Here is an 18874-nt window from a genome sequence, read left to right as displayed (position 1 = left end):
ACGCTAGTACTCCATCCCCTACACCTCACATGGAGCATGCCACAGAATGAGCCCTTGGCCATTAAAAGCAACTACATGAAAAGCTTTCAAACTCAAAAGCGACTGATTCAAAAGCATCTTGCCAGAAAGCTGCCAGCACAAAACAGGGAATTCCATACACTGCCATGTCAGCACATGTCGGTGCAAAAACACGAAAATCCGTACACTACCACGTTAGCACCTGTCAACGCAAAATCCGGGTGTCCGTACAGTTCTACCGTGCCATCAGCTTCTACACTTTGTGTGTGTGTGTGTGTGTGTGTGTGTGTGTGTGTGTGTGTGTGTTGGCACCGCTTTATTTTTTAATGCCTTTAGGTCCCCTGGCCCCATCGGACGGGGTCCCATAAGTTGGTAGGACTTCTTCTTCTTCTTTTTGCTGCTTCTTCTTAGGGTTTAGGCCCCGCATCCGGGATCCGCAGATTAGCTCCGTTCTTCAGTGGCTTGACACGTCAGCAATTTGTGACAATTTGACCATCGGACGGGGTCCCATAAGTTGGTAAGACTTCTTCTTCTTCTTTTGTTGCTTCTTCTTAGGGTTTAGGCCCCACGGCCGGGCTCTGCAGATTAGCTCCGTTCTTCAGTGGCTTGACACTTCAGCAATTTGTAACAATTTGACCATCTCGAGAAGAAAGGCAAGAAGACCAAGGATTTTAAAGAGGGTGGGCAAGCACTCAAGTTTGACACCTTCTCAAGCTATAAGGACACCCACAGGGCTCTTGCTTTTAAACAACAATTTGACATTGTCTTCTCGGGAGGACATTTTTCCCAAGATTCTAAAGTACGAAGAGCCTCATCTTATTTGAAAGGGAATGCCCAAACTTGGAGGTCGACCCTACTCTTGCGCAAGGAAGTGCCTACAATGTGGATAAAATTCAAACGCGTCTTCACTTTCGCATGGCTCACAAAAGAGTATGAACAGGATGTTATCACAGCTTGGAATCATCTTAGGATGACCAAGGAAGATACTCAAGATGACTATTGTCAAAGGTTTTGGGATACCTTTCTACCAGCCTCTTCCTTCAAGAAAATTACCTTCAAGCAACAAGTTGAGCGGTTTTGTTGCGGTTTGCCCGAGGAGATACGGCAATACTATTTGCAGAAGAAGGCGGACTCCATTCAAAGACTTATGGGCCATGCCAAGCAAGGATTTGGTATGCATATCGGCACACCAACGTACCCTACGGGCAGGCCAACGTCCGCTCAAAGGGGGCCAACTCCATTCAATGGTAACAAGAAGAAGGGAAAGCAATAGAAGAAGAAGCCAACCGGCACTACAAATCAGCCGAGCAACGTGCTGACTACTACAAAGAGGGCAAGTGCTAAGGTTGTGGAGAACAAGGGCACATTCTTGCGAAATGTCCAAACAAAGCGTCAAATGATCAGGTCGAGGACAAAGCAAAGAGTTCCAAAGCGCCAATGTAGCGTGCAAAGAAAGAAAAGACAAAGGCATGATTGGTTCCGGATTTTGTGGGGATTGACCCAAAACAGACAGATGAGAGTATGCAAGTCCGCGGGACGTGGGACAAAGTACGTCATTAGGAAGTCCTTATCTTCTTCGGCGGAGGAGCCAAGGCCAACTCATCTCATCGGACTTGGCGGCTCGGCTTGAAATCACACCAAAAGAAATGGGACCACCGATGGAGGTAGTTATAGCGGCACCAAAGCGGGATGTTGCCATTACATCTGTCATAGGCAAACTTCGGTTGCATTGCCAGGGGTATTTAGAGAATGAGTTCTACATCATGCCTCTAGAGGAATGTGACGTCCTTTTGGGGATCCCTTGGTCCCACAAGAATAGCGCCGTCGGGCAAGAAAGGCCACGCTGAAGAATGAGAAGGGCAAGGAAGTTATTCTTGATGTAAAATTAAAGGGCGAGTCTGTCCCACTTGTATCGAATTCGGCCGTTCAAAATAGATGAAATCCACTCTTTTTGTTTACTTGATCTTCTTGAATGAACTCAATGAAAATAAGAAGTCAAATATGTCAAACTAAGAGAAAGAGCGACAATAATTCTTGCAATCTCAAGTCAATTGTTTCTCTGAGGGTTAGCTTGAAGAGTTACCTCCTCAGCGATCTGAAGATCATACGATTCATTTGATTCTCGGCAACACGCCGCAGAACTAGCCATCATACAGAGTAAGCAGAGCCTAGAATGAGGAAATTATGAACCAAGTGAAAGAGCTTCTTGAAAAGGGTCTCATTCAGCCCAACGCATCACCTTATTGTTCACCAATGCTTCTCGTACTAATAACGAAGATGGATCTTGGAGAATGTGCATTGACTAAAGAGCTCTCAACAAAATCACCATCAAGAGCAGGTTTCCAATACCCAAGATCTATGATATACTCGACATTCTACAAGGTTCTACCTGCTTAAGTAGAATCGACCTGAAAAGTGGCTATCATCATATCAGCATCGCTCCTGGAGATGTATACAAAACCGCGTTCACGACATCCTTCGGATTCTACGAGTATTTGGTGATGCCCTTTGGTCTCACAAAAGCTCCCGCAACATTCAACAAGATAATGGACAGGATTTTTAGAGAGTACAAGTCATTTGTGGGCAACTTTTTTCAACGACATCATCTGTTCTCCAAGAGTGAAGTAGACCATAGACATCATCTCTTACAGAATTTTTAGGCGCGAAGACAACATAGATTGGTGATCAATGGGAAAAAGATCAAGTTTTTCTTGCCAGAAATACACTTTTGGGACACATCGTCTCTGAAGAGCGTGTAAGATGGACCCGGCCAAAAAAGAAACCATCAGAGATTGGCAAGATTTGAAAATTGTACAAAGGAAGGTTATTTACTGCAAAAAACCCTGTTGTGTGTCACACAGGGATTGAGGAATAAGGTCCATAATCCACTATTTGTTGGGTATGAAGGGATCCACAGTACCTTGAAAGGTGTGGAAAAGTATTTCTACTAGCCTAGACTCAGAAAGGATGTGGAAGAGTTTGTACGCACTTGTTTAGTGTGTCAGAAGGTCAAGTTTGGCAGACATAAGGCACCACGTCTACTACAACCTTTACGCATTCCTAACCGACCTTGGGAGAGTATAGCAATGGACTTTATCTTTAAATTTCCAAAGACTCAGAGCGGGCATGATGGCATTTGGACAGTCATCGACCGATTCAGCAAACAGGCTCACTTTATTCCGGTAGAGAAGATAGTAAAAGCCGATCATTTTGCCAAGGTGTTTATCTCACAGATTTTTAGATTACATGGTATGCCTGAATCTATCTTTAATATTCTCGTCCTCGTTTCATCCACATACCAATGGGTAGTCAAAGATTGCCAACTCAGTGGTTTAAGACTTGTTGAAGTCATATATTTCCAATCAGAAGACTCAAATGGGAAAAGTTTTTGCCCTTGGTGGAGTTTGCTCACAACACACTTCACACGTCTAGGGATTGTCGAGGGTGTCAGTGTCACAAACTGGTGACGTGGCAGGCCCTTGGACCCACACACTGCTGACGTGGCAACAGATAAGCCCCGTAAAATGCGTCGACAGGCTTACGTGGCAAATTGTACGGACGCCCGCAATCTGCGCTGACTATTGACGTGGCAGATTTTCCACAAAACGCATTGGTCTGCTGACGTGGCAGGACGTACGGATCTCCACAATTAACGCTGGCAGCTTTTGGTTACAGTTGCTTTTGAGTTTGAGAAGCTTTTGAGTTTAAACTAATTTTGGGGCTTTGCTTTTGGGCATCCCTTGTAAGAATAAATAAGCTTGAGGGGCTCACTTCTCTGGGCATCTCGACGCAGAGACAGAGTGAGCACCCGCGGGCTCTTGTACTTTGCGCACAAATTAATATAAAAAGAAATACCGAAAGGGGCGCCAGTCTTTGGGGCCAATACCTCTTGGCACGGAACTACGTGGGGCCGTGTCGTCTTTTGTGAACTGTTTTAAAGTGTGTCGTCTTTTGTGAACTGTTTTAAAGTGAATCTTTGTTGTGTAGCGATAGAATTTAGACTTGAGGTGTCCAAGTTTGTTACATTGGTATCAAAGCACGGCCGATTTCTCTTCTACCGGAAAATCCGATCCTTTTCTCGCGACACTTATGGATTCCAACAAGAATCAGTCGACTTCTACATCTGCTGATGCGGAAGGAGATCACAAAGAAGATTCAACCGAATTAACAGAGAAAGAGTACGGGCCACCTCTGCCTACTCAGTACGAACTTCAAGAAATGGAATGTCGACAGCAGGTTGACGAGTGCACAAAGCAGATGATTAAATTTGTGAAGGACCCTCAGTTTGCAAAATTTTTGTCTCAACAATCCATCGCAAAAGTGCACACTCAATGACAGAAAGCCACAAAACCACCAATCAAACCGGCAATCAAGAAACCTCCTTCTCCGAGGATGTTTACAGAACAAGAACTACAGGAGGTGGTTCACACTCAAAATCAATCAGCTTTTGGACGCGAACAATCAATCCAAAAAGCAAGTGAAAAAGCGCAAGAAGGGGACTGACTACCATGGTTACTTGGGCCGTCAATCTTCTTTTGCATCTGCAAGAAAGCAGAAGAAGCATGTACGATTTGAAGGACTACCCAGTTCTTCTTCTGACAGTTCTTCTAGCTCTTCTGACTCGACCGAGGAGGACAGAAAAGGCAAAAAGCGAAGCGAAAAGAAAATCTTCCCGAAGGGCAAGAAAGGCAAAGAAACCCAGATTTCACCCAATTTCTGACAGTTCTACAGAGGAGTCCTCCTCTGATAGTTCGGACTCCGATGACAATATGTTTTATGCAAAGAAGAAGCATTTTTATAGAGCCAACCAATATGACTTCCTCGAAGACAAAAGCAAAATGATTCAAAGAAGGTGGACAGTCGATTAAGTTTGAATCCTTTTTTGGGTTCCGAGATGCTCCAAGGGCTTTGGCCTTCATCCACCAATTTGACATAGCCTTCTCTAGAGGACATTACTCCGAGCACTCCAAGATTAGGAGGGCTGCATCTTTTCTTAAAGGAAATGCTTGAACATGGTTGTCCACCCTTCTTCTCGGGAAGAAGCTCAAGTCAAGTGGTTGAAATTCAAAAGGCTCTTTATTTCTTCTTGGCTGACTCGGGAGTATGAATTGGAACCATCTTCGAATGACCAAGGGTGATTCTTTGGACGCTTATAGCGAGAGATTTTGGACTCTTTTCTACCAACCTCTTCATTTAAGAAGGTCTCTTTTAAGGAACAAATTGAGCGGTTTTGTTGCAGACTCCCTACAAAGATCCGAGACTATTGTCTTGAACAAAAGTCAAATTCTATTCAAGAATTAATGGGTCATGCGAAACGGGGTTTCTCGATACATTGGGGAAATTTGACTTACCCCACTGATGAGAGATCGACTCAGAGAACCCGACAAACCTCCAACAATGAAAGTAGAAAGAAAAAGAGTTCCCAAGAAAAGAAGGATAAGGATACACGACCCCGGCTCACTCTTCAAGAGAGGGCCAATTATATCAGAGAGGGGATGTGTTTTGGCTGTAGATGGGCACATCTCTGCAAAGTGCCCCAAAAAGGCACAGCAAGAACAGACTGAAGGCAAGCCAGAGAGTTCGAGAGCAGCAGAGGAACCTAGCAGAAAAGGCAAGATGAAAGCAGGACTGGTACCAGATTGCATGGGTACTGACCCAAGCCTGATTAAGAAAGTACAGAACTTTGTCGAGCTTGGGACAAAGTGAAAGATCAAGAAGCCCTGATTTTCTTCGATGGAGAAGCCAAGGCCAACTTTGTTTCCCCTGAATTGGCGACGAGGCTCGAATTGACCATCAGCAGAGGCAGTTCTAGCGGCACCCTGACGGGACATAGCCATTAAACCTATCATTGGCAAACTTCGGTTGCATTGTCAGGGGTATTTAGGATATGAGGACTATTACACATAATGCCCTTGGAAGGTTGTGACGTCCTCCTAGGAGTCCCTTGGTACCATAAGAACAACGCCGTGGTTAATTATCTTGCAAAGAAAGCGACTTTGACAAATGAAAAGGGCCGAAGAATTGTACTTGATGTAAAACTGAAGGGCGAGTCCGTCCCTATTGTATCGGCTTCGGCCATTTCCAAATTAATGGAATCCAATCTCTTTGTTTACTCGATCTACTTGAAAGAGTTAAATGATAAACACAAAACAAACATGTCTGAACTTGATAAAGAACGCCAAGATTTTCTCCACACTCATTCTGATTGTTTCTCTGAGGGCCTGCTAGGCGAGTTGCCCCCATCTCGTCCTAAGGATCGCACCATTGATCTGATTCCTGGAAGCACACCACCAAACCGGCCACCTTACCGTGTTAGCCGAGCCCAGAATGAAGAGATCGTGAACCAAGTGAAAGACCTTCTAGAAAAGGGTCTTATCCAGCCGAGTACTTCACCCTACTACTCTCCAGTGTTGTTGGTATTAAAGAAAGACGGATCTTGGAGAATGTGCATTGATTACAGAGCTCTCAATAAAATCACCATCAAGAACAAATTTCCTGTAAGGTGCAGCAGAAGTGAATGTTGAACTTTGCTAGATGAGTGCTCCGAACTGTGCTCAAGGGTTCCTTTTACTTACGGAAGGGAGATCCTTCCGTTGCTTTAGTGAGAGAGTGCAAATGATCACAACAAATTGGATAAACACTGTGAATGAAGGTGCTGAGACTAAGAGATAGAGAGAGAAGAATACGACACCAGAATGTTGTCAAACCCTCCTCCAAAGGCCCCACTCTCTATGGCGAGAGTGGTCTACTATTGATTGCACAAATCTCTACAATGCAATGGACTTGCCGACATGTCGACGACGATGATGACGACCACGAGACGGGCTGAAATCTGAAAACGCTAAGGGCTGAAATCTGCAAATCTTGTATCTTCTGAATTCTGACTCTATGTCGGTGACGACGGCGATGCGACAACGACGCGCTGAAAACGCAGATGCTGAAATCTGCGTTTTCCGGGCTGAATCTGTAAACATTGGCTGATTTGACCGTGCGGCGAGGATCTGTTGCAGGAAGGTGAGATCTGCGAGGTTTGGGGGCTGCGGTGCGGGATCTATATGCTGAAAACTGAAAACGTTGATGCAGAAAAGAGGTTTGTCGTCGGGAATCTACAAAATGCTAGGCTGGATTTCTGATGCAAAAAAGCTAGGCTGTGCTGAGGTCCTGCTGCAAAAACGCTAGTGGATCTGTTGTCGCCAGACTGATCTGCAAGTGGAAAAATGCTGGGTTGATCTGCACTTGATGGAAAAACGCTGGCTGGTCTTGGTAGCTTGAAAACGCTAGGTCTTCTTGCTGGTCTTGCTGAGAAGGTGCACTTCAGTTGTGGATTGCCGCCTCTTATGCCAGATAATGCTAGCACTCGGTTTTCTTATATACTCACTTACTCAATTTTCCCTACCCAGTTTCCCAACAAAGTCACTTATTAATAATAAGTGAAAAATGGCTAAAATAGGGAAAATAGGTATGTGCACTGTAAAAATGCTCCTGATGGGTTCTAATGGTAATCTGATGATCATGTTGTGTGCAACCAGAGGATATGCATCTACTCTAAGTGCTTAGACATGCACGGTCTGCGAACAGACTCACAAAAGTGCCAAAACACTTCCTAAGCTAATTGAAATGAACCCTAGACATGAAGTAGCTTGTCCGCATACACATAGGGTTAGATGTGCACGTGACATTTCCGATTCCAAAGATCGATGATATTCTTGACAAACTTCAGGGATCCTCTTGTTTCAACAGGATTGATTTGAAAAGCGGATATCATCAGATCCGAATCGCTCCGGGAGATGTCTACAAGACAGCCTTTCGAACGAGCTTCAGTTTGTATGAATTTTTGGTGATGCCTTTTGGCCTTACCAATCCTCCTACGACTTTCAACCGATTGATGGATAGGATTTTCCAAGAGTATAGATCATTTGTCGGCACTTTCTTTGATCACATTATAGTCTTCTCCAAGGATGAAGCAAAGCACAAACACCATCTGCTACAGGTCTTTCAGGCATTGCAAGATCACAAGTTAGTTATCAATGCCAAAAAGAGTGAATTTTTCTTGCCAGAGATACACTTCTCGGGACACATCGTCTCAGCAGGAGTACAGATGGACCTGGCCAAGATTGAGACTATACGTGATTGGCCCAATTTGAAGCATGTTCATAGCTTCTTGGGCTTGTGTTCTTACTACTTGCGGTTCATTCGAAAGTTTGCAGAGGTAGCTTCCCCTTTGCACATTCTGACACGTAAAGGAGTCCCTTTTCTCATGGGCACCCACAAAGGTGACTGCATTTCAGACACTTAAAGAAAAATTGACTACTGGACCAATATTGACTTTGCCGGATTGCAAAAGTCATTTGAAGTATATTGTGATGCTTGTGGTCGTAGTCTGGGAGCGGTCTTAATGCAAGAAGGCCATGTGATTGCCTATGAAAGCCGATTGTTTTCAAGGCCAAAATTGACAGCACAGATTTATGAGAAAGAGCTTTTGGCAGTGATCCATGCTCTTAATCAGTGGCGACATTATGCTCCTTGTCACAAAACTTAGACGCAACTTTCGGAAAAGCAGATGCGGTGGGCTAACATCTTGTCACATATTCACTTCCAGATTGTCCATGTTCAGGGACAGAAAAACTTGGTGGCAGATGCTTTGTCTCGGAAGCCCCTAGTCTTGGCTATTTCCACGATCCATCATAGAAGCTTTGAGGATATGGTTGATCAGTACGCCACCGATCCGGATTTTCCTAAAGTATTCACTCAGATACAGAATGGGGAGATAGTAGCAGGATATTCCATAGGAGATGGCTACTTGATGAAGAAAACGATATTGTGTGTTACACGGCCGTTGAGGTAAAAGGTTCTGATTGAGTGCCATTGTCCACCTTTTACAGGTCACCGCGGCATCGACACCACCTTGAAAGGTGTGGAGCGTTACTTCTCTTCGCCGAGACTCAAGAAAGATGTGGACTACTTTGTACGCAGTTGTTTAGTATGCCAGAAGGTCAAGTTTATTAGGCACAAGGCAAGAGGAATTGTTATAGTCTTTACCCATTTTCACCCGCCCTTGGCAAAGTAATGCAATGGATTTCATTTTTTATCTCCCGAAGACACAGAGTAGGCATGAAGGCATTTGGACTGTCATCGACAGATTGAGCAAGCAAGCTCACTTCATTCCAATGAAGAAAACAGTCAAGCCGGATCATTTAGCGAGACTGTTCATTGCACAGATTTTCAGAACATGGCATGCCTGAGACAATAGTCTCCGACAGACATCCCCGATTCACAAGTTTGTTTTGGAGGGCTATTTGGGAGAACATTAGCACACAGTTGCAGTTCTCATCAACATTTCACCCGCAGACAGATTGCAAATTCAGTTGTTCTGGATTTATTGAAGTCTTATATTTCTGATCAAAAGACTCAATGGGAAAAAAATTTGCCCTTGGTGGAATTTGCCTACGAAAACACGATCCACTCTTCAATAGGGAAGGCACCATTTGAGATCATTGAAGATGCTCTGAAGGTTCCACCCTTCCTGAGCACGAAAGATAAGATTTTTGAAGGCGACGAGTACACGAGGGACTTGGACATTGATTTTGCCAAGGTCCGGGAGGCTTTAACGAAATCTCAAGAACGACACAAGAAGGCAACAGATCGACACCGTCGCGATTTGAAATTAAAGGAAGACGATTGGGTGCTCTTACGTTTTGAGAAGGCACGCCTAAGAAAGAAAAAGGGAAAGGAGCGGCTTTTTCCAATGCTTAGCATGAGGTATTATGGCCCTTTTCAGATAAAAGAAAAGATAAATGTATCTCCTTTAGACTGAAGCCGCCCGATACTTGGAAGATTTACAATGCTTTTCATGTGAGTCTAATGAAGCCTTTTAAAGGCGATGTGCCTAATTACGGGGAGCCAGATGAGTAACCCAAAGTGGAGGAAAGTGAGGAGATACTCGTTCCAAAACAGATTTTGGCACACAAGGACAGAAAGATAAAAGGTAAAGTCATTAGGCGCTTCTTGGTTAAGTTCAAGAACTATCTTGCATTGAATGCCAAGTGGATGGAGGAGGAGGACCTAGCAGATACTCCTGCGATTTTGGAACTTTACCTTGAAGCATTCGGTTTAGCATAGTCTACTCCGATAGAACCCAGATTTCAGCGAGGGTGAATCTAGTGCAATGGGTTTGCACAAGAAGGGAGTCACTTTGCTCTTTTGTCAACGGATTACCCCGATTTTGAATAGAGTCACTCATGTCCCCTTTGGGTTTCAGGGATACTAAAGGCTGAGTAGTATTCTGTTGTATGACTTTATAACTCGAATTCCCGAAAATGAAAATGATTGATTTGTACTTGACTTGTTTGAGTGCAAGAACTGAAAACAAATGACTGCAACATTTCGGTCTCATAAATCTCTATAGACATGATTGCAATAAGGATTAGTTAATCGAGCATACATGAGGTCCGGAATGGATCTAGATGCGATTACTAAATACGTTGCCAGTTGATCATGGTCTAAGATTTGGAATGAATTTGTGTGTGATTTGTCATGTGATGTCAAGTGATGTCCGGCGATGTGACTGTTGTCTTGTACAAGTGCTAGAGGTGTCGTGTCTAGTGCGTCGGTACTAACAGTCAGTGTCTACTAAGACAGTTTATGGCCTTTGTCTGTTTTGCAGGCGTAATCGAGGGCGATTACAATTCTTTCAAGAGGGGGGTATGTCACAAACTGGTGACATGGCAGGCCCCCGGACACACTGCTGACATGGCAACAGACATGCCTCGTAAAATGCGTCGACATGCTGATGTGGCAAACTCTACAGACGCTCACAATGCGTTGACTACTGACGTACCAGATTTTCCGCATTTTCAAGCAGATTAGTATACATAGGATTTGGACGGTGCTTTTGCCAAGGTACATGAGGCTTTGCAAAAGTCCCACACACGGCGTAAGAGGCAGCAGACAAGCATCGACGTGACTTGCGGCTGAAGGAAAATGATTGCGTGCTACTCACATTTAAGAAAGCACATTTACAAAAACGGAAGGGTAAGGAGCGGCTTTTTCCCAAGCTAAGTATGAGACACTATGGACCATTCTAGGTACAGGAAAAGATAAATGATGTATCGTTCAGACTGAAGTTATCAAATACTTGGAAGATTCACAATGCATTTCATGTGAGTTTATTGAGACCTTTCGAAGGTGAAATGCCAATGGACAGGGAGCCAGACGAGCAACCAAAAGTGGAAGAGACAGAAGAGATCCTCATTCCAAAACAAGTCCTAGCTCGAAAGGAAAGGACAGTAAAGGTAAGTTGATATGCCGGTATTTAGTCAAGTTCGGAAATCATCCGGTTCTTGATGCCAAGTGGATGGAGGAGGTGGATTAAGCAGATACTCCTCAGATACTAGAGCTTTTTGGTTGAATCTGGTGCTGTGTGGACTTCACAAGAGGAAAGTTAGTCCGCTCCTTTGTCATAGGTTACCTTGATGGCAATAAAGTCACACATATCTTTTGAGATTTCAAGGATACTAACAAGCTGACAATATTTTGTTGAATGACCTTATGAAAAGATATACATTTCCAATGGAATTCCTAAAATGAACATGTGCTCTCACGAATTGCTGACTTGTCAAGTCACTGAAGAACTGAGTCAACCTGCAGATCCCGATCGAGGGGCCTAAACCCTATGAGAAGAAGCAACACAAGAAGTCTAAACCAGCTTATGGGGTTCCCGTCCAATGGGGCCCAGAATAAAATAAACCAAGACCCACTCTCACAAAAATTGCCCAACGAATGAAGCCGATGACGTGGCAGGATTGTACGGTCAACCCGTGAATTGTGCCAACATGCTTACGTGGCACTATACGGACGTCCGCGAAATGCACAGACTGCTGACGTGGCAGATTGTACGGATTTCCAAATTTACCTTGAAGCTTTGGGTCAAACGCGTTCGGACCAAAAGCTTTTGGGGTTAACGCTTTTCATGTATACTGATTTTCATGGGCCTAGGGCCTTTAAATATGTGCTATGTGCTCATTCTCTGGCGCATATCCACGTGAAGGTGCAGAGCATGGCGTATCAGTTTGTACTGAGTTGAAGCAATATAAAAAAATACCTAAGGGGTGCGAGGGTTTGGGGTGAATGCTCTCTTGGGATGGAGCTCCACCACTCCCCGTCTTCTGTGTCGTGCACTCTCTCTTTCAATTTAGTTGTATTTGAAACGTCTAAAGTCTGTTCAGACTGTTCGCTCTCGTTGGCACGTGGTCATTGGTGCCCTCCCTTTACATGTGATCTCTCATGTGTGTATTGTTTGAGCACGTGTCGGAAAGATGAAATGACTATAGCATTTTGTCTTAGTCATATGAGGAGTGATGTAAATATGATAGTAACGAGATTTAGATCAAGAGATCCGTGAAAAAATTAGCGCGGTCTGGATGTGATTGCTAAATAAGTTACAATGATCATGATTCTCATCTAAGATCTCAACGGGGACAGTGATATGAATTTGTTCAGTGACTGTCATCTTTGACAAGTGTTGAGGGGCATAAACCCTAATGGAAGAGACAGAAGAAGTTTTCACCGACTTGTTGCAGGTTCTAGGTTAGGGTTGAAAACCTAACTCTACTAACTTACAGGACTCGACCGAGGGGCGTAAACCCCTTTTAAAATAAAGCAAGGAGTTAAAATTTGTGTAGAGGCTGATGATGTGGCAGTTGTACGGACTTCCGCAAATTGCGCTTATGACGTGGCAGTTGTACGGAATTTCCACGATTTACGTTGGGCGTTTTGGGGCACCAGATTTTGGCCCTAATGCTTTTAGAAGCATAGCTTATCATGTAACCACTTTTGGGATAGGCCAAGGGCCTTTATAAGTGTGCCCAAAGCCTCACTTCACCTCAAATTTGGCTTGCGAGCCTTGAGACAAGGACGACCTTCGAACATTGTACTTTTGCGAAGCATAATAATAAAGAAATACCGAGAAGGGGCACCTCTCTCTCTCTCTCTCTCTCTCTCTCTCTCTCTCTCTCTCTCTCTCTCTCTCTCTCTCAGTTATTTGCGGTTTCTCACATGTGTTGTAGTAAATCTTTGGCTTGGAGTGTCCAAGTCTATTACACGGGTTGCGAGCATGTTTTTAAATTGTATTGTGAAGGATTGGCGCTAGAACAAGAACTAAGAAGTGGAGTGGCTTCCCTCATACAGCAGATAATGCATTAGACTCGACGACTAAAACACTTTTGGAATGGTAGGCTCCAAACCACAAAGCCTCAAGGTAGAGATCCGAAAGCTGAGGTTAACTTGCCAAGCACCCTTCATTAACCACTTGGCATCCAAAGCCGGATAATTCCCAAACATTACCAAGTACCCCGGAATTACCTTGCCTTTGTTTGCTTGTGGACCAATGCTTGATATGGTTGAAGAATCTCTTCAAAGTTCAAACTTTGATCGCTCATCATATGGCACCTCTCCCCTAGCAGGTCAACAAAAAATCACATGTAAAACATTGTGAAGCCTCCAATGATGTAAGGTGCAGCGGAAGTGAATGTTGAACTTTGCTCAAGATGAGTGCTCCGAACTGTGCTCAAGGTTCCTTTTACTTACGGAAGGGAGAGCCTTCCGTTCCTTTAGTGAGAGAGTGCAATGGACACAAACAAAGTGGTGAACATTGTGAATGAAGGTACTGAGACTGAGAGATAGAGAGAGAAGAATACGACACCAAAGAAGTTGTCAAACCCTTCTCCAAAGGCCCCACTCTCTATGGCGAGAGCGGTCTACTTATGATTGCACAAATCTCTGCAATTGCCGACGATGTCGACGACAATGAGGACGACGACGAGACAAGCTGAAATCTGAAAATGCAAATGGCTGAAATCTGCAAATGTTTATCTACTGAATTTTGACTCTATGTCGATGGCGACGATGCGACGACGACGCGCTGAAAACGCAGATGCTGAAATCTGCATTTTCCGGGCTGAAACTGCAAACTACGCGGGATCTGACCGTGCGGCGAGGATCTGCTGCGAGAGGGTGAGATCTGCAAGGTTCAAGACTTCTTCTACGGGTTCTAGCTGCTGAAAACTGAAAACGCTGGTCTATGGGCTGATTTTATCGCGAAGATCTGCAAAAACGCTGAGGTGTCAGGCTCATGCAAAAACGCTAGGGCTGATTTGGGCTCTGCTATGGAAATTTGCTAACGCTAGGGAGTCTGTTGTGTCTTGCTGTGGATCTGCTGTGCCTTGCTGTGGATCTGCTGAACTGCAATGCAAAAAGCGCCAGGGGCTGAATTGCATGCAAAAACGCTAGGCTGGATCTGGGTCTTGATGCAGAAAACGTTAGGTAAACTGCCGGTGGGGGGTCTTGTTGAGAAGGTGTCTGTTGAACAAAGGTGCTCCTGCTGCCTCTTCTGCCAGAATTGCTAGCGCTAGGTTTTTCTTATATAGTCACTTACTGAATTTGCGCTACCTAGTACCCAACAAAAGTCATTTAAAAATGATAAGTGAAAAATGTCAAAAATAGGAAAAATAGGTCGATGCACTGTAAAAATGCTCTTGATGGGTTCTCATGATCATGCTGTGTGCAACCAGAGGATATGCATCTAATCTAAGTGTCTGGACATGCACGGTCTGCGAACAGACTCACAAAAGTGCCAGATCACTTCCTAAGCTAACTTAACTGAACCCGTGTCATGAAGTAGCTTGTCCATGTACACATAGGGTTAATGTGTCACGTGATAAATGATCTGGCGGCTGTACTTTGAAGGATACATCATTGATCTCTTCTGTGATCTCAAAAGGTTCACAATATTTCATACTCAGTTTTTGCATAATATTGCTTGATTGACTATTTTCTTTTTCTTTGAGAATTTTCTATTTAATGAAATTAAGATATTTAAATGTGTACACTTGAACTATTAAACTAGGAACTGTAGATCTACAAGAACTGATAAAAGCCATCAAGAATGAACATCTCTGATGTGCCATATGATGGGTGACATTAAGCATCACGAAGGAGTTGTTTCGTAAGTTCGGTGGGAGAGACCAAGTAATGAATATTCCTAATGCATCACAAGATGGGTGACGGGAGCATCGGATAGGGAATACTCTCTCAGGTTCCCGAACGGGAAGGAAACGACCATCGACTCTGAAATCTAGAACAGAGGGGGTTTCTCTTCGGTTCTCATGCTTGATAATAGAGATTCTCCCCATAATAGAAATTCTATGTAAGGGTGGGGACTAGCCCATCTTCAAGTCCCCAACACTGTGTCAATCTTCTCCCTTTTCTCTCTCTTTCAACTTCTATTCATTTTCAGCGTTATTTGCTCGTTTGCACTGCCTTTTGTGAAATGTAAAGCTTTAGAGCTCGATCACCTCTCTTTTCCTCGAGAATGATTCTGAGAAGGAACGAGAAGGACCATGACGGGTCAAGGGAGAACCGTTGAAGAAGCACTTCAACAAGTACGAGTTCAACTCGTGGAAATGACGCAGCTCCTTATGCTACCAAACGTCAAGAAGATTTTGGACGGACTCAAGGAACCGCAAGGAACAAATGCTGATGGGTGCTAGGAAAACACTACCATTGGTACAACCTGCAAGAGGAAAACGCACAAAGAGGTGCCGCACTGCACAAGGGATCTTCAGATTGCAACAATTGGCCTACCCAAAGCAAGGGCAAGAGCTTTAGCTCAGCACCATGATCGCCAAAATTGCAATGAGCTTGATTGCTTGACAATATTCCACAGTTAGGTTCCGAGTTAGATGTTATTGAAATTAAATCAACTAAAAGGCCTCTTGCTGGCTAAAAACAACATGCGGCAGCTAGCTAGCTAGCTAGCTAGCTCTCTCTCTCTCTCTCTCTCTCTCTCTCTCTCTCTCTCTCTCTCTCTCTCTCTCTCTCTCTCTCTCTCTCTCTCTCCGCGCCCCCCCAACCTGCTATTATTGGCAGAAAAAGATATTGCGCACATTTGTTATTCCTGCCACCTCCCAGGGCCTATAAAAGCAACTAGGCGCCCCCACTCTCAGAAGTGTGCCAGCGCTAGTGCAAGGAGACTCTGCCGCAACGGAATTGCAAGAGCTCTGGACAAGTTTGCGTACAGAGGTTGTTTTCTGTGCTAGGAACAACAGGTAATGGTTGTGCATAAGATCTACGATTCTTTGCTACTCTGATTGTGATTTTTCAGGTACTCCATCACAGAGCAGCAAGGAGGCCTCAGCCTATGCTCGGGAATTCCGGAAACGGAATCTAGGACGGTTTGTAGAGCTTCCACGCTCTGACTCTAAACCGGAAGGTATCTAAGTTGAGAGCTAGTCTCTTAGGTTCCCGAACGGGAAGGAAGCGACCATCGAGTCTTAACATTCCTTAGGAGTGGCAATCTTTGATTGCTTCATCTTACTTGAATCCTTGCAAAGTCCATCCTCAAAAATATTGTCCCTTCATGAAGAACTTACTCTTCTTCCCATCAATGACCGATATGTGGTGTCTGATTTAGAGAAAACAATGATGTCGTCATAGAAAGCCCTTTACAAGTCGTTTGTATCCTCTAAAGATTCTATTCATCATCGTATTAAAAGTTTATGGAGCATTAGTTAAGTGGCCCATAGTCACAGGAAATGTTTCGGTGTTTTGTAGTTCTTTTGTTTTGACGTGTTTCATTTCGTTTCGTTGCGAAGGTTCCGTGAAGAAACAAATAGGTTTCATAGAGTTTCATGGAGTTGTAGGGTACATAATGCCTAGAGCTAAGTATAGTAACTACATGCATATGTTAAACAGCTTGACGATAAAGGTCAATGCATTATCCATAACGGTAATAGCAAGCCATAGGTAATAGGCAGTCTGTCTGTAATGAAAGCAGTGGTAACATGCAACAAGTCCTTGGTAACTTTAAATATATCTGTGCATGTGTATTCCCAAAAGTTCTTGAACATTCCAAAACACACAAAAGCACCAAAAAGCTTGCTTTTCAAGCTATTTAGAGCAAACAAAATCTCATTTAACCAAAAAAATAACTTGATGATTTCCCAAGCTGCAATTTACCATCGGTCAACCTTTGATCAACATGTAGCCAATGTTGGTCAAACCTGTCCCAAAGAGGTCAAACGTGTTCCTCATCTTCTTCACTCATGATTGGCTCATCATCGGTTATCATATATATATACTCTTCTTGGTAAAAAAAACTAACAATTCCTTTGCTTTCTTCTTCTTGATCTTCTCCTTCTAGTACCATCTTCTTATATTCTTCTTCTTCTCCAAAACCCTTGTGATTATTTGCTTTATGATTATCTGCTATGCAAAACCTCTTCCTGTTGAATCAAGTTCTGCTTCATTGTCGTTAGATTGGTAAAAGCTTCCATCTTGCTGAGTGATTGCTCCTCTTGTAATAACAAGAGCTCTAATGCCACTATAATTACACGACTCACCAAAACACATAAAACCAAACTAAAACGCTTGAACAAAACTGAAAAGATCACTTTTGCACTTTGTACATGACACAAGAGAGGCGTAGTTCCACTTTAGAGAGTATTGGCCCTCCAGTCGAACGACCCTGGGGGTATTTCTTTATCAATCGATCAAGAAAGTTACAATTGTGAGCCAAAGTTTCAGTGGTCACCAAACGCACATTACATGCCTGAGTTCTCAGAAATGCACAATCTTCTACATGAGATTATGAAAACTAGCAAAGGAGGTCTATGTAACAAACTGATAACAAGAAAGAAGAGGTAGAGGTGGCATACTCGTCTAGAGTGCTTGTTGGTGGAGAAGGTTCAGAAGCATCTGCAAGTTGAGGACAAGACTGCCGTAATTAGCAGAAAAAGTGTTTAAACTAACCACAACCTGCAAAGGAAGACTTGCCTCCTTCGGAAGTTGTTTTTCTGACTTCTGCAGAGCCTGCTTTTCCTTCTTTTCCCTCTCTCTCCTCTTCCTCTTCTTCTCCATCTTGCCCCATTGTGTCTTCTTCTCCTTCCTCAGCAGCTTCTTCTTTGTCCACTGCTGCTTCTGATGTTGCTCCGCTTCTTCCTCCCTGGCTTTCCTCTCCTTCTAGTGTTTCTTCTTCCTCCTCCTCTTCTTCCATTCCGTCTGCTGCTTCTTCTTCCTCCTGCTCGTCCTCTTCCCTTCCTCCTGCTCCTCCGACGGTTGTTTCTTTCTCTATGGCGGGTGCCCCATCTTGCATCGCATTCTGCAAGGCCTTGTTGATCAGGGCCAAGTTCCCATGGGCAAGGACCTCTGGTTCAACAGAAGCCTCCCCGGGCTGCTGAGAAGCAGTAGAGGCGTCGGGGAGGACCTCCGGGTCCATCTACGCCCTTACCTCGGCACCCGCATATGTTAGCGTATAATTAAATTTTGCGTATCGCGTTCCTAGTTGGCGAAGCTTGTTGGAGGCAGAGATGGTTGGCCTGCTGCGAGGACTGCTTGGCTAGGAGCGCGAGCGGGAACGGGAGCGGGAGCAAGCCCATGGATTGCGAGCTGGCTATGGTGCAAGTATGGAGGTGGTACAAACCATCACAACAAATACCGGCACAAAAGCTCGTTTCAACGCGTTGTTTCAGTTTATGTAATAAAGCTTGCCAAATTACGATTCAAAAATTCGATTTCAGAACGTGAGCGTTAACACAATTTGGCATTATTTCTTGCTAGTTGAGCACATCTATGCCTATATACATATATATACATGTCTGAACGTGTCCGCATGAGTGAGTGCATGTGCGAGAAAGAGAGAGAGCGTGTGTGTGTTTGTGTGTCCATTTAATTATCGTGTCTTTTTTCACACACATAATTAGTGATCATACCCAAATTCATTTTTCCTTGGAGGTTGAGTTTCAAGAATTTATATCCTTTCTCAACAAAAACATTTTTGTGCTTCTCATAAAAATGAGCATAG

At 44.0% G+C, this 18874-nt stretch overlaps 1 protein-coding gene across 1 annotated transcript in view; it reads right to left on the bottom strand.

Moving 5' to 3' along the window:
• The window catches only part of LOC147445128 (uncharacterized), a 56503-nt gene extending 37984 nt beyond the window's left edge, over positions 1-18519 (bottom strand). Inside the window, exons 1-2 of the mRNA XM_086527600.1 lie at positions 17848-18519; positions 17730-17769 (exon numbers count right to left, since the gene is read on the bottom strand). Of these exons, the coding sequence (XP_086383726.1) occupies positions 17730-17769; positions 17848-18289 (482 nt within the window). The 5' untranslated portion in view covers positions 18290-18519. The remainder of the gene's footprint in view (positions 1-17729; positions 17770-17847) is intronic.
• Between the last annotated feature and the right edge of the window lie 355 nt (positions 18520-18874).

Source organism: Adiantum capillus-veneris, chromosome 13, assembly GCF_014529385.1.
Source record: "Adiantum capillus-veneris isolate H3 chromosome 13, ASM1452938v2, whole genome shotgun sequence".
Classification (NCBI taxonomy): Eukaryota; Viridiplantae; Streptophyta; class Polypodiopsida; order Polypodiales; family Pteridaceae; genus Adiantum; species Adiantum capillus-veneris.
Note: the sequence above shows the minus strand (reverse complement) of the source record. Positions and strands in the feature narration are given on the sequence as shown.